The sequence below is a fragment of the Strix aluco genome, chromosome W (genome assembly GCF_031877795.1).
Source record: "Strix aluco isolate bStrAlu1 chromosome W, bStrAlu1.hap1, whole genome shotgun sequence".
In the NCBI taxonomy this organism is placed as follows: domain Eukaryota; kingdom Metazoa; phylum Chordata; class Aves; order Strigiformes; family Strigidae; genus Strix; species Strix aluco.
The window spans coordinates 25,265,897-25,282,591 of NC_133970.1; the positions used below are offsets into that span (position 1 = coordinate 25,265,897).

Genomic DNA, 16,695 nt, shown 5'->3' on the forward strand with positions numbered 1-16,695 from the left:
GATGAAATTAATGATGTGTCATTTTCAGAATTTAGTCTTACTCAGTTACTGACACCAGATGATGCATAGAAAAAAACTTGCAAGAGCCTAATTGAGGTCCCGTTTCACTGAAGGTTTCTTGTGGTAAAAGTTGTCCAAAAAAACAGCCTTTGTTTTCTGATTTTTTTTGATAAAAATTTCAGTTTTGGCCTAAAATAGACCTCAACAAAGAATTATAAAAAAACTCAAAAAAACAAAAAACAAAACAAACTTACATGAAATGTAACCATCATGGATCTGGCAGGTAATCAGTTGCTGGCGCGGAAGTCCTGGACACAACTTAGACGATCAATGTGATCAAGTTGATGCCACTTTATTAAAGGTTACACAGCAATTTATACTCTATCACAAGCTTCACGCGCCGCTATCTTATTGCTAATAGGCTAAAGCTACTTGTTCACGTGCCCTTCTGCCCTCTATGATTGGTCCCGGTGTGGTGTCCACGTGCTGCTCTCCCACTAGGTAGGCATCCTGTTTTCAACAGTCCAACTTCTTTATCTTTTGCCCAGGAATGTAGTTTCTCAGGCCGTCTCGGCCTTGTTTATGTCCTTGAACACAGCTGCAGTTTGCTGTTACAGTGAGGCCCCTTGGTCTGGATCGCTCACAACATGTCCGTTGTTCTCCAGCGATGCCACAAATCCCCCTTTTTGTTTTTGAGAGATCCAGACCCCCCTTTGTTCCTGTGCTAAAAACATTGCACCGACAGTCCTCTGCAGGGCCCTTTGCAGAAGGCCTATAAGGCAAGGCAACATTAAGAGCACAGTCACTACAATCAAAAGGACTACTCCGACAGTTTTGACTAATGTTATCAACCAACCAGATAGTCCCCAACCTTTAAACATCCTTGTCAGCCAGTCCAAGCCATCATCTTCTGTTAAGCGTTTGACTCCATCCTTCAATTGCTGAATGCTTTTAAAGATAGATTCTGAATGATCGGATAGATTCATACAACACATTCCTCCAAATTCAGCACAACCATGTCCTTGCGCTAGAAGCAAAAGTCAATCGCAGCTCTGTTTTGTAACGTAGCATGTCTGACACTATCAACATCAGTTAAAAGACCACTTAAAGCCAAAGAAGTAGCATTAGTTTGTTTGCTAAGCCAGAACTGCAGTGGGTTCGGCCATGTATCCACAGGTATTTCTCCCAAGCATGTAGAGAATGGATTTTCAGGGCTTGCGGTGGCGTTTGGTTGTGAGACCACCCATCCTTCACTTTGAGGCAGGTTTCAATAGAGGCCGAACACACCGAGCAGGAACCCAGCGAGAGCCAGCATCTGTGAAAACACAAACATAACCCCTGCTCCAAGTTAATATCTCATCTGGTTTCTGTTTCATCTTTCTTAACTTCCTTTTTCCAGGGTCGCACCCATCGACTCAGAACCCATCTAGTGCCGGTATCGGTAATAACGCAGGCATAGCCTCGACCCGTCATTGTTAGTTCCACAGGTCCTTTCCACTCTCCTATAGCAACATCTTTGTACTGAGCAAAAGCACCATCTCCACACCAGCTTATATCAGATTTCAGATCCATACTGTGTATTACTACTGGTGGTTCCTCCCTATCACCTGTGAGCCGTAAGTAATTTAACACATACACCGCTTTTGCAAGTGGTTCTGCAGCAGCCAAGACCTCTCCCCCTTTTTGTTTTTACAAAAGCGCTTTTAAAGTTTTGATGTGCTCTCTCCACTATGGCTTGCCCCGTGGGGGAATGTGGTATACCTGTGATGTGACGTATACCCCAGAGTTGACAAAAGAGAGCAAATTTTTGAGAGGTATAGGCTGGTCCATTATCAGTTTCACGGGTCAATTGAACTAATTCCCCATATTCCCTGGCCCATTCCGCCCTACCGCAATGGTAACTTCTCACAGCTTAGTACTTTTTCACAGTTCAGTGTTGCAGCTGTCCGCTGTTTTCCCTGCCACCTTGGCACAGCTCAGCAGTCCCTTATCTATTTTCCAAGGCCTGTTCTTCATCAACCCTAGCTATTGCTCAGAGGCTGTGTAAGGCTGACAGGCCAATGCCTCCCACATCTCCCCTTTCATTGTTTTGCAGCAGCACCTGCAAGACTTGTTTCAAGGCTTTATCAATTGAGGGTTAGGCAAACTTCAAAAAACACAGCATGCTTAAAATAGTTTCACAGAATGCTAGAAACAATACAGCGGTTACAGTTACTAGGTAAAAAAGAGTAGGCTAATTTCAGTACCCATAATTAGGGGATATGACTAAATACTACAAAAATAAACAGTAAGGAAAATACAGAATAGCACACTTACTTAATGGGGTACTAACATTCAGATCCGCAATTGCTGGGGAACCCTGGGTGCAGCGAGAATTTAGAGTGCCCTTCCTCGCAAACCGGAAATCCTACGCGATGCGTCCATCCGTAGGTGAGGCATCCAACATCGCTGCAAGCAGGTCCAGCCTCATATATCTAAATCAACAGGCCAAAATAACTGGCAATTTTCTTTGAGCAGAAACATCTGATTTCATCCTCCTGTTGGGTTCCACCCAGACCCTGGCCACCACTCAGGGGGGAAAACCAAGGGAGTTTCTAATAAGGTTAAACACTTGAGTTCTTAATTCTTAATATTGCTAAACAAAGTCAGTCGAATACACACATTCTTACAGCATTTCATCCTTATTAATAACTACATTTTGTCTAAGCTACATCTTTCACTAGTGACAAGTAAGCCTATATGAATTGTAATTAATGAATTGCAAGTACTGTTAGCATTTTCTCCTAAAAGAGTTGGCAACTGTAGTGTGATTAAGGACACAGACAGTGTATTTTGTCCTATTGCAGTAGCAAGCATTACCCCTACATTCTGCTTAAATGATCAGTCGAAGAGACCACAAACTGTCGGCACAGGGGCACCCACAGCACCCACAGCCAGCTCCTGAGTGTCCACCAAAAGCTGCCTCTCACGCCTCAGGTGTGGTCGCACACACCTTGCCGGTAACCACCAGGGACCGTGACCTGTGGAGACACAAGCATAACCTCTTCCCCAGGTTATTAAAGGATATGGTCCTTCCCAGTTAGCACTTTCCAGGTTTTTTGCTAACACTTGAGCCTTGCCCTGAACTTCTTGTTGATCTGGTTGGTATCTGTGACGAGAAGTGATGCAATATTGGTGGCACGTATTTTAACGATCCAAATGTAGCAAAGGGAGCGATATGAGATTGCCATAATTCTGAGGAGGTGAGTCCCTGAGGGTTGACACCACTAGCTGTTGAAGAGAGAGAGTCCTTCTGGTATTCAGGGCGAGTCACAATGATGTCTTCAGCCTGACGCCTTGATAAAGAAAACTGGTTTTGTATTGCCCGGGCATTTTGGTGGGGGGAAAAAAAAAATGCATGAGAAAGCCGTGCTTGCTGTGTTTCTGAGACGGCATTAGGTACACGGTGGAGATCTTGTTTCGCTTTCTCTGTAAGTACTCTGGGTGATGTCCATGAAGGATCTCATCGCAAAATATCAAACAAGCTATGGAGATCATCATTAGTTAGGCCCAACAACAGCTGTATCCAATTTATGGTTCATAACAGTTTCTGTAAATCATTTAAAGTCTTAACATCAGTTTTAAGTTTAACCTGTTGCAGGACAATGGTCTGTTCACAAGTTCTCCACCCCAGGTACTGCCATGGTGATGATCTCTGTACCTTTTCAGGTGCTATTTGTCACCCCATTTGAGATACTGAGTCTTTGGTTAAAGCAAGAGGCTTTTCCACGATCTCCTGTGTCTCTGCTGCTATAAGGATGTCATCCATATAATGATATATAACAGCCTGGGGGACCTGCATTCTAACAGGGCTCAAAGCCTTTGCAACAAACCACTGACACATCGTGGGACTATTTTTCATGCCTTATGGTAAAACAACCCAGTGGTACCGTCTTGCAGGTTCACTAACATTAATACTGGGAACAGAAAAGGCAAATTTAGGTGCATCATCCGGATGCAAGAGAATGAAAACAAAAATCAATCCTTCAGATACAAGATGCCAGTTTCGGGGAATCGTTGTTGGGGAGGGCATTCCTGGCTGTAACGTACCCATATCCTCCATGGCATCATTAATGCGTCGGAGATCATGTAAAAGTCACCATTTACCACTTTTCTTTAAAATAATGAACACCAGGGAGTTATAAGGACTGGTGGTAGGTACGAGGTGTCCTGCACTTAACTGTTCCTGAACTAAATCATTAAGGTGGCACAACTTTTCCATTGGCAAGGGCCACTGACCCACCCACACAGGTGATTCTGTTTCCAGGTTAGTTTCAGGGTGGGTTTAGGGGTGGGTTGTGCTGCAGTGGCCCTTAAGACAAATTTGATCCAATTTGAGTTCCCCATCGAGCCATACAGTCACGACCCCATGATGTAATAGGGGTTTCCAATATAAATGGATGAATATTTGCTACCTGGTTTTCTGGGCCCCTTACCTGAATGAGATCTTTGCTTTGAAATGTTACAGCATGACCACCAACCCCGAAAAGCACTCGCGTTACCCGAGCTAACGGCCAATCTGCTCACAGATATTACAGTCACATCCACACCAGTATGTAAAATGCCTGTCAGTTCAACAGGTTCTTCTGCTTTAGTGAGGGCACGTTTTATCAGAGGTCGACTTTGTCTTCCTGTCTGAGCTTAAAATGTTTGAGGAGTAAGTGCTGATCCAAATCCTGAGTCACCCCGGCTTCTCGGCATAGTATTAGGGGGAGCTGTAGTAAAATAAACAAGCTGAGTAATTTTTGACCCTTTTGTTACTAAACATGCGTCTGTGACCTCTGGTAAAACGAACAACCCCTGTAAGGTTGTAGATGATTTTTATGACAATACCCCCTCAGGCAGATGGTACAAGGGTGCACTCTCCCCACAGAGTGTGCACCTGAATTCACGACAACAATTAATACAGAATTACTGCCTCCTGCTAGAGGAGATATTTCACCTGTGACACTTCAAACACTGAGCCCGAACAAACAGGCAGCACCGATGACCCAGTGGGCACTAGGACGCTCTGTCAGAGAACTCCACACTCCGCAGCTGCCGCTGGGCTGCGTCTCACACCCGCAGAACAGTCACACAAAGAGGCCTCTTACACTTATTACTCACATAACATAAAATGACAAATACTACAAACATCAAAACAGCGTTAAGAATATATAAAGCCATTGCTTATTGATTATGTGGTGTTGGCAGACAAGGGGCGCTGCATCCCAGTGTCAGCAGCTTCTGTAAAAACTGCCGCTTGTGGCGGGGGGGGGGGCCGAGAGCGCGGTGCCGGGCTCGGCCGCAGGCGGGGTAAGAGACTGAAGACTTTCTTAGTTTTCTCATTAGCATTATCATAAGCAAGCATATCAAGAAATTTAACTTTCATTTCATCATTTCAGTCAGGATTACCATTAATAACAGCATGTAGTCTGTCAGTAAATTTAGGCTAGGGCTCTGTGGGCCCCTGTCTTAATCCTGTAAATGCTGGCGCCGCTTTTTCATCCTGTATGTCTAAAACCGTTTTTAGGGCTAATTCTTGGGTTAATGTAACACTTCTGGTTGAAACCCTGCTTGCCAGTCCGGGTTGGCAAAAGGGCCTGCGCCCATCAGCATTTGAGCTTGCACCCCATATAGAGGATCCCCTTGCTGACGGGGTGTGGCTGCCGCAGCCTCGCAGGCCACTTGCCAACGTTGGAGAAATTGCAATTGTTGGGAAGCTGTTAGTAAGGTTTGTACAATCATGCGCACGTCATACGGAGTTAATAAATGTGCTGTAAGAATATGCTGAATTACTGAATTAGTGTATGGCGATTTTAACCCATATTGTGTTACGGCTAATTTGGCCTCCTTAATCATTTTCCAGTCTCAGGCCTCCCACTCATTGCCCTGTGGGGTTACTGTTACCGGGAACACCACAGGTCCCAGCTCGTTAAACTGCCCCTCTATTATTGCATCCCGAGTAACTCCCCGCCATCGATGTGCCGGATTACCATTACCACCCGCGCGTCCCGGTGCCCCCCCTCCCTTTGAGCCGACGATGGCCGCAGCCCGATTGCCACTGTTCCCCCTGACCGCCCCCCCCCAGTGTCGGGGAAAAAGGGGTTAATCGGAAGAGGGGGCGGCGGCGGTGCAGGAGGAATAGGCTGAGCCAATTCCTTCATTCGCATTTCAAGTTGCTCTAGTTTTCTCGTTAGTTCTTGCAAGTGTTGATCTTGTAAATCATAACGAGATTGTTCCTGCACCGACCGGGGTGTCGGGGGCGAGGACGGGGGCAGGGCTGGGTCGGGGCCTTCCTCTGGCGAGGCGGCGGTGGGGGCGGGGCGGGGCGCTCTGGGGATTGGTCTTTTGAGCTTGATGGGGGGACTCAACCTGTAGTAAACCTGTTGACTTTTGCTCTTGCCTTCCCTGCCGCACGGGTGCTGCGCGTGCAGCGTCCCCGTCCCTCCTTTTAGGAGCCGCCTTGGGGAACAGGGATCCCGCGAACGTCCCAGCAGTGGCGGAATCCTGAGCGCCAGCGCGTTCGGCCTCTGCTGACCAGGCAGCGAAAGCGGAGGCGGGGGTCTGCCGTTCTGCTTTCAGTTCTGTCAGAGTGTCTAGGACCAATCTCCACACGGTGGAGAGTTTCCCACTGTCTTTAGAGCCTGAGCTAATGTCGTCCCACAGTGCCGCGCCGATCTTTTCCCAAGTAGCTGCTTCAAAGGCTGCGGTCACTGAGGGGATTAGTCCGTGCTGCCGAGCCCACAACAGCACCCTCCTCAGGTTCCCCTGATAAGATAATCCTCTCTCAGAGAGTATGTGTTGGAGGAGCTTAACCACTGCCGCTTCTTCTTTACCCAGCGCGGACCCCATCTCCTCCCCAGCCGCTCACCTGATCAGGGCGAGATTCCCGACGATTGCGCGCGCGTCTTCCCAGGCGCCGGGGCAGCGCCTGCTACGGCTGATACTGCCCCCTCTGGGCCGTCTTCTCTTGCTCGGGCGAGCACCGACGGGAGGGTCCCGATTCCCCAGGGCTTGAGTCCCGCGTATCTTCCATGAGGCTCCCTCGGGTCCCTGGTCGGGCGCCAGTTGCCGACGCGGAAGCCTCGGACACAACTTAGACGATCAATGTGATCAAGTTGATGCCACTTTATTAAAGGCTACACAGCAATTTATACTCTATCACAAGCTTCACGCGCCGCTATCTTATTGCTAATAGGCTAAAGCTACTTGTTCACACGCCCTTCTGCCCTCTATGATTGGTCCCGGTGTGGTGTCCACACGCTGCTCTCCCACTAGGTAGGCATCCTGTTTTCAACAGTCCAACTTCTTTATCTTTTGCCCAGGAATGTAGTTTCTAAATCTATCTCGGCCTTGCATATGTCCTTGAACACAGCTGCAGCCTGTTGTTACAGTGAGGCCACTCGCTCTGGATCACTCACAACATGTTCGTTGTTCTCCAGCGATTCCACAATCAGTGACACTGACATTTGCATAGTTTCAAAGTGAGTTGAAGTGGAGAAAATAATAAAAATCTTTCCACTAAGTGAAACGGGTGAATTCCAGAGTCCACACGTGATGGGCAGTCTCCTGTTGGAAGGACTACACAAACGAAGTAATGTTGTGTTTCAGTAATCCGTGATTCCAGAAAACACGTTATGAAGCCAGACAGGGTTCTGGATTTAGTGGAGGGTTGTCATGCTGTTGATGTTTAGTATGAAATGTTTAGGGCTTCACAAGCTGCTAAAAATGATTTTTTAATTTTTTTTAGTTTCAGAACTGCTTAACTGCTTTTAATATTCACTGTTATAAAAGTTTGCCTTGTGTTATCTTTGTAAGTGTCTGCATCTTTCCTTTGAAACTTGCTTCAATTCTTGGAATCAGTCATTTGTTTTGTAGCAGTAAGTCATAGACCTAAGCTGTACATCACCTGGACACATATTTTATTAGTTTCACATATGTTGTGTTTTGATTTAACTACATATTTAGATTAGAAGCTCACTTACTCTGCTTCTTATCTCATTGATGTTGTATTTTTTGGACATGCTCCATTTTATTCATACTGATCCTAAGGGGAAAGGTCTTACATAAATGGGTAAAAATAACTTGATGCTATATCTGTCTTGGATTCTTTGCTTTATTACCGTGACATAAATAAAACTTGACAGCTCATTCTACACAAAATTATCAGTAAAAAGCATGTGGCGTTATAGTTTGTTTTTTTCTTTTTACTCTATCAGCTCCTTCAAATGATATTTTAAATGAGATGTGCCTTTGCAATCAATAAATAAAATATTTGGATCTTCCTCCACATATTAAAAGTGTTTTAGCTGAAGTTCCTGATAATTCTAGTGATTTGGCAAGAAGGAGATAATATTTTTTTTCCAAGCAAACAAGCTTAACATTTAAGACTATTAATGACCATCTAGGAACACATGAGAATCCACATGGGCACTTTATCCTCAATGAGAGATCAAGAAATGGCGTTTCTCTTCTTGTGAATAGATCAGGACACACCAGAGAGATGTGCAGCCATCTTACCTACAGCATTTTGGGTAAAATAAATGAAAAATTTCAGTTCTGGTTAACACAGAGATTCACTAGAATCATAGCACTACATTTTAATTTATTTGACGAGGCTTCAGTATACTTCCTTAAGAGCAACTTGCCCTGGGTTTGGAAAATATCTGTCAGTGATTCAGACCAGCAACAATAAGTTGTCCTTTCCAGTGATCTCTCTGTTTGATATTAAACCTGGTATACTCTCTGTTCCATTTTGTTTTCTTCAGCTCTCCTTTACTGATCCATCTTGGTATGCCAGGCTGCCATTAAAAAAAAAAAAAAAAAGTTGAATGCCAAAAAGATGCTTCTTATCAAGTCAAGGGTGCATCACTGATAAATGTCAGTCTAAGCTAGTGGTAGTTTGTGGCATATAGTTTGTATTTTCAAAGAAATAGATAGACTTTTAAATATTTGGTGTCCTCACTTCAGTAAAAACGTTTGAGTGTCCATATCTAGGCAGTGAAGCCCTTCCACTACCATTGTGAGGGTTATTGCAGTAGGTCAGTCTATTTCTTAGGAAATAAATATGGCGAAGTAGCACACGTTCATGTGGGTCAAATATTTGATCTCTAATTAAATTGTATTGGGCAGTACTTCAGCAGTATTTTATAACAGTCTGATTGTCTCGACTGTATTCTGCTTTGCATCTTTGTTTATTGCAAAGAAATTGAGATGTTGCATACAATTATCTGTTGCCCTCCTGTAGTCTGAATATTATTTTGCAGTATTCTTTTCTGTTAGAACTATAGATGTGCTGCTGGGGGGTAGGAGGTAGAGATATCAGGAGCAAAGCTGAGCCTGGGAAGAAGGGATGGGTGGGGGAAGGTGTTTTCAGGATGTGGTAATGATTCGCAGAAAAAAGACTCTACAACTCAAATAGAGTTATAAAGCAGGTATGTTTACTCCGGCCGGGGTGCAAGGGGATTTCTCCACAAAGCTTGCACACCCACCGCACATCTTACCAAAAACTTATCGAGTGTGGATATACATATTCACTGGATTACATAACACAAACATACATATGCATGAGTGAGGCTGGGTTAGTTCTAGAGGCTGGTGTCAGCAGTTTATGTTCTCTTTGCACCTGCGCATTGCCTCCTGGGGGGCGTCTTTGGGAGGAAGGCTCGTAGTCTTTCTCACCTTGTACTTTTCCCTGGAGCATGTGCAGATTCTCTTGGCCAGTTTCTTGAACAACAAGAGTGTTTTTCAGCCGGTTTACTCATTCTATCTTATCTAAGAGAACCAATGGAACTTCTACCATCCGTATATGGCTATCTTTACTCATTACCAAGACCCAACTAGTTAGAGCACATCTGTTTCCCAAGGACAGAAACACGATATTTTGCTGAACACTGCAGTTCTTGGTAGATTTTCACAGTAAACAGCTTTGTTTTGATGGACACAGTAGTCCTTGGTAAAATTCCACAGAACAGTCTGGGCAAGCAGGATTCATAGCAGTATTCAAAAATACTATAAGTAATACTATAACTTGCTATAAGTAAGGAAATAAGTTGCTAAGCAGTTTGCTATAAGTAAATAAGTCTCAAAACAAGTAATCATTTCTCTGTATCAGTAATGCTTCTCACGGTCCTATTCTGTCAAGTGTTGTTGTTAATGTCTGTATTAAATTTTATGTTCTTTTTTTTCTTCCCCTAACAAGTCTGTCTTTTGCCTGTGCTGTAATGGATGAGATCATCCTTCCCTGTCCTTATCTCAGTTTCCTGGGTCTTTTGTTTTCCTCCTTCCCAGTGCTGGAGGGGAAGGGGGGAGTGAGCAGCTGTGTGGTACTCAGTTGCCCTCTAGGCTCAAACCATGACACCTTTTCTCCAGCCTCAGAAATAGTAATAATTTAACAAGAAAAAATGTCTAGGATATGGAAAAAAATTTTTTATTATAGTCAGCTTAAGCATTTTAATGAAACTTTTTCTTTCAAAGCTTCTGAAATTGCAAAGTTGTTTCCTCTGAAAAAAATGAAACTGGATATCCCTAGAAGGAGCAGAAAGTTTCCCCTTTGGCTGTTTTCAGTTAGTCAATACCAATTCACTTTTCAACTGTGTTGTTTCACTTTTTCATTTTTGAGTATTTATTGATGGTCAGGTACTAAAAGAACTGAGGAACAGTTGGATCTATGGTTCCTTATTGCCTTTTGTCCACCTATTCTGCTACTGTGAATGGGAAAGACTTGCTCAGTAGTTACTGCTTTCTAGGAGATTCAGATAAATGTCTCCTGAAAGAGTGAATTTTGGGGCAGGCAGTCTGCTCAATGTTGGTAAATCTTGGTTGGGGCAGTGTGTTGGGTTTGTGTGTGTGGCTCAGTTGCCCTCTGGGCTCAAACCATGGCAGTCAGGATATTTATCTGCTGAAAGATAGGTATCTTTGTTCTGTTCTTGATAAAGCATGTAGAAATTGTGGGTTGTGGTGGGTGGTTTTTCTTTCTTTAAATACAGGGAAGACTTTGTAGGTGAACTGTCTTGTGTTTGTGTGCATTTAACACCTAAAATGTTTACATGTAAGAAAGCGCTTGTGCTCAGCTAGGAACTGAATAGGTATTGCTGGCTTTTCTCCAGAAGTCTTTCAAACATTTTTATGTACCAGTTGTCTGTAAGGGTCATAAAAAAAACCTCCTTGATCAGAAGAAACTGGAAATGCACATATTCCCATTTCAGTTTAAATATTTAACAGATTCCAATCAAAGACAGATTTTTCAAATAAGTGAAAATTAATTTCCTCAGATGTTCATAGTGTGTTACCAGTGCATCAGAATGCTCTGGGAAGTCAGTTGATAAAACAAATGTAGATATGCATGCTCAGTTGGTCAGCAACAGCATATTTTGGTTGTATGTGTAGTAAGTTGGGAACTCCAGTTTTGTGGAGATTGCTCATGTAAGTATTTTGTAAACTGCTGCAGAGGTGTGTGGATTTTGGTCAGAAGTCTTGTGTTAAAAAAAAAAAAATGCATTGAGCTCTCAAATCTAGAAAACTTTGATAGAAACTACTGATAATTAATCAAAATATATTGTTCATCATAGTAATTAAAAAAAACTGTTGTCTTTTCTGGGTGTCTGTACATACGTGCTTGTTGCTGTGCAGTGGGCAAGAATTCCAAACCTTGGAAACTTAAACTTTTTCAGATCATCAGGAATGCTTACATATGGAGAAGGAGGAGAAAGGGGTTTTTTTTGGGGTGTTTTTTTTAATGATGAATAATTTTGTAGTTGTCTGTAGGTGAGATGTAAAATGTAATTGAGTTACTGCATTTTACAACTTTATCCCCTTCTCCAAATTGATTGTCTAATTGGATTGTTATTTTGGAAGTTCAGTAGGTTTAAATACATGCTTGTCTGTCAAAGTTTCTGGTGGCTGCTACTACTTTGTTTCATATTTTCATAAGAAAACTCTTTTTGCTTGGAAAGTGTTGCTGTAAAGGAGAAATAAAAACATCTGCCTCGGCAATAAGTTGTTATAGTCATGGTAACTTGAGAGAACGGTGAATTCGTCATCTCCCTCTTTTTCCTCTTCTGCTCCTGAATAAAGGTATTACAAAGCAGGAAAGAAATTCCTTCAAGCTTTTGGATTTTCAAGAAATGCAATTACAGTATTTGTTCAAATCCAGGATGCTTCTAAATCAAAGTTGACACTGCGTATTGAGTACTGATTTAGGGTGGAAAAATAAAATAGTGTGTATCTCGAGGTTCATAATAGGAGGGTGAGGAAGATTGATGGGGGAAGGACTTCCAGGGGGAATCACTGCCATGATAGTCATGTGTGTGACTGCTGTTCCATGGCAATTGCCCCAGCACAGACTCTAAGGAGGAAATCTATGTGGACCCTTGGATTTTGAATCTCCAAAAGACAAGTAAAAACATGGCTTTGAGTGCAGGAAAACATAATGAAACTTTATGTAGGGAAGAGTTTATTGAAAAGAAATCAAAATGTATTGAAACATCTTTAAAAATAATTATAAACAATAGAACAAAGTACATGTCATAGCATGTTATTGACTATTTTCCAAACTTAATTGCCACTGTGCAAAGAACTTCAAAAAAAACCCCAAAAAACCCCACCAAACCAAAAACTAGACAAGACCCCATTTTATTTAATGTGAACAAATGTGTGTCACGTCCTGCTCAGATGAAGGAGACAAGTGACTTGGATTTGTAAATCCCCAACAGAGTGGACAATGGTGAGACAAGTCTCAAAGTCCAAACATTTATTAACTTCCCACAGTGTACTAATTGGACACACAGTAATTGGCTAGGTATATAATGAGTTGTGGCAAGCAATACAGTATGCCTTGCATTGCTTAATGATAGTGAAGGAAAAGGAGAAAAAGGAAAGGAGGGAGATGGAGGGAATAGAGATCATGGGTCTGGGTTCCTGTATCGATCCTGCCAGAGAGGGTTCCAGGAGGCATCTGTCTTGGCTTAGCTTCACTCTCTGGGTGCGCCCCCCCCCCCCCCCCCCCTTGCCCCCCTCGATTTATACCCACTTTCCTTGGGTCCTTCCCCTAGGTCGACCCACATACCTACGTATCCCATGTATGGGGAGGGGTAAGGTGTTTCATGGGATGATGTAATTAGCATGACCTTGTTAGTCTTCATTAGCATATTGAGGGGCGTTAACTTTAATATGCATTTCGTGCATAATGAAGCAAAGGTCATTCACTGGACAGATGGCCCTTGAAATTTGTCCAGGTGCACCAGAGCAGAACAGTCCTGTCTCCACAGGGCTCCCCCCTCCAGCTGCATCCTGTGTTATTCGGGCAGCCTTAGCAGCTTCGACCTCCACACTATCCACCCCGTGACTATAGTTTCATTACTTGCAAGTGTTTGACACATTCCTTAGCTCAGAGGGCCTCCACTCCCTCTGCTAACTTTTATCTCTTTCTCAGGCTGTTTTTCTCAGTCCTTGTTTCTCGCAGGCCTGGTTTTACAAGTTGTCTCTCACAATGTGATTGCTCAGTAAGCATTCAGTTTGTTTGTTTTAATGTTTTCATTACAAATACATTTAATTTTGTCGCTCTGTAAATCTCTCGTATTTAGCCAGTGTTAGGTGTGTGATTGTTATGTCACTGTGTTCTGACTTTCACTAAAGATTGTTAAAGGCAGAGAGGAACAGCAGAGTATAGGAAGGAAGGAAGGAATTATCTTTTGCAAGTCTTGAGCCCTTAGGTTTTACTTGTTTCTGTTCCTTGCATTATTCTGTCACAATGTTTTTAGATGATTTTTTTAAATATACTTCTGTGTTTTTGCATATAGTTTTTGAGGGCTGTTAAAATGGAGTAATTTTCAGCTGAAGTAAAAAGTCCTATGCTTTGCACCATTTATTTGTCTGTAGATATCTTCAAAATTTCAATTATGCTTTTGATTGCTTTCTTTGGCAGGGCTACGATAGAGGAGGCATATTCAAGGTCAATGACAAAACTAGCTAAATCAGCAAGCAATTACACACATCTTGGGTAAGTATGTATAGGAGATGAATAATTAACTGCATACATGTTAAGAATTAAGTTTGATTCTGAATGTTTTATTGATGATGTCGAAGTTAGCATAACTTACCCCCTTTAAAAATGATCTAGTTCTTCAGTTACTATGCAGCTATGACAAAAACAAGACAGTACAGTTCTTTATTCACAGTTTATTAAAACCACAACAAACACCACACAAAAAAACCCCAACACTGTGGAGGAATTGTCTGTTCTTCTGTGTTTAAGGTTGAGTTCTTTTCAGACATAATAATGACTGTGACTCCATTCTGTGCTACCAAGCCTATGGCAATTATTTTGAAGAGAAAACATACGGTCTGCAACTGTGTCAGTGAATTTATTTTTATTAATTCTACTTTCTCAAGTGTTATCTCTGTCCTCAGACATGTTAAGAATGAGACTTTTCGATAGATTTATTCCATAGTTTAATTAAAATTTTATACATGGGATATGTTTTTTTAAAATTGAATGATTAATGGATGTTGTTTTCATTAGAATATGCCAACAGCTCAGACTTCTTAGATGAGGCTAAAGATAATTTTTATTTGTAGTAATCACAGCTAGAAATGTGTAGAGCTTTCATCACTGGGTAATTTGATACCAGTTGTTGCTACTCTTCAGAGGTTCTGTATCTGCATGTTAGTTTGAACATCAGTGCTTTAAAGGCTATGCACGGTATTGATTTTTCAGCTGCATTGACCTGGAAATTGAGGTAGAAGTGTATTTTTAGAATAGCTGGAGAAGTCCATTCAGTATAGAAATCTGAATCTGAGGAATGACCTGTCTTCCACCTTCCTTTATCATATGGTTAATCTTTTGGCTGTAAAGATGTAAGATAACTGGTAACTTAACTAGCCAAGTAACTTTTGTTTTCAATATTCAAGTATGCACATAAAAATACTTGTGCATGTTAATTTTTTTTGAGCTGATCTTTTATCATCTTTAGGAATATCATTTGTCATTATTTTCTGTTGGTGATGGAGAAGAATAAATTAATTTTGCTGTGTTTTACTCAATAGAGTCAATACAGGTAAGATGTAGAACACTGAAAAGTTAGGTAAGATTCCAAGTATGTTTGAAACATCCAATAACATAATTTATAGTAGTTGTTGGGTTTTTTGTTTGCTTCAGTTTTAGGAACAGAGCTGAAATTCTGTAAATGTATCAGTTATACTTTAGCACTTTTAAAAAAAAAATTCTAACAGATTGAAAGGAAAAAATCCAGATGAGCATTAAATTTTTTTTTGCCCCCCCTCAATCTAGGACATTTGCACCAGTTTGGGACGTTTTCAAAACCTCAACAGAAAAACTAGCAAGCTGTCACTTGGATCTTGTGCGGAGATTACAAGAGCTAATAAAAGAAGTTCACAAGTATGGAGATGAACAAATCAAAACTTATAAAAAGGTTATTAATTGTTTTCTTATGCATGTTCAATGACTTGCTAATGTTGAAATGGTTTGTTTTTGACAACTATGTGATATTTGGCAGACTAAAGAAGATGTTTCAGGAACGTTGGAAGCAGTGCAAAATATTCAAAGTATTACTCAGGCCTTACAGAAATCAAAGGAAAACTATAATGCCAGGTGTGTCGAACACGAACGTTTGAAAAAGGAAGGAGCAACACAGAGAGAAGTTGATAAGGTGACATCTTAAATTCATTGTGTTGTCACTGTAACACATTCACCTTGTATTAATAAGTGAAATGCTCAAAAAGGACTAAAAGTAGTTGTGGCTATTTCATAATGTGCATGATACTTTAAATGCCTACTTATGTTTTGTTTATATTTCCTTATCTGTTCTAACTGCACTGCAGTTCTAATTCTTTATTTTGTAATTACCTGCATCATATGGTAATTTTGTTCAGTGGCTTTTACAGAAGTTGCATATAATTTTCAGCTTCTATTATGTTTTTGGATGCATTTTCTTAAGTAATTGTGCAAACACTCAATGCCTTTGTTACTGAATTAAGGAGTAGGAAGTTTTGTGTTGTCCCCTCAAGTGAGACAAAGTAGCTAATTATAGGAGTATTTGAAGTCTATTCCATTGAGGAGACAAACAAGTTAATATTACTTTCAATGCTAATTTAAGAGGTTCCAATAACATGGACCAAAACCCCAGAGGATGAGTAACTTGATGTTGCATTTAGTACTGTTGTGGGGGAGTTTGATCTGTTTACAGAATCACAGCATGGTTTAGGTTGGAAGGGACCTTTGGAGGTCATCTTGTCCAACCCTGCTGCTCAAGCATGATAACCTAGAGCCTGTTGCCCTGGACCATGACCTTCTGAAGATCTCCAAGGATGGAAATTCTACAGTCTCTCTGGATAATCTCTTCCAGTGCTCTGTCACCCTCACAGTGTTTTCTGATATTCAAAGGGAACCTCCTGTGTTTCCATTTGTGCCCATTGCCTCTGGTTCTGTCACTGGGCACCACTGAAAAGAGCCTGGATCCATCCTCTTTGCACCCTCTCTTCAGGTATTAACATGCATTGACAAGATCCTCCCTGAGCCTTGTCTTCTTCAGGCTGAACAGTCCCAGCTCTCTCAGCCTTTCCTCATAGGAGGGAGGCTCCAGTTCCTTCATCATTTTTGTGGCCTGTCACTGAACTGACTCTAAGTGTGTTAATAGCAAGAGGAGGTCCAAGGAA

At 41.9% G+C, this 16,695-nt stretch overlaps 1 protein-coding gene across 8 annotated transcripts in view; it reads left to right on the top strand.

Annotated features, from left to right (window-relative positions):
* The window catches only part of LOC141917715 (F-BAR domain only protein 2-like), a 142,510-nt gene that overhangs the window by 16,172 nt on the left and 109,643 nt on the right, over positions 1-16,695 (top strand). For 6 of the 8 annotated variants that reach the window (XM_074811113.1, XM_074811121.1, XM_074811115.1 and 3 more), the window contains 3 exons: positions 13,946-14,020; positions 15,311-15,452; positions 15,537-15,689. In XM_074811113.1, coding sequence (XP_074667214.1) covers positions 13,946-14,020; positions 15,311-15,452; positions 15,537-15,689 — 370 coding nt within the window. Of the gene's footprint in view, positions 1-1,399; positions 1,617-13,945; positions 14,021-15,310; positions 15,453-15,536; positions 15,690-16,695 lie in introns of all 8 variants that reach the window. The other 2 variants (XM_074811119.1, XM_074811118.1) reach the window with 2 other exon arrangements.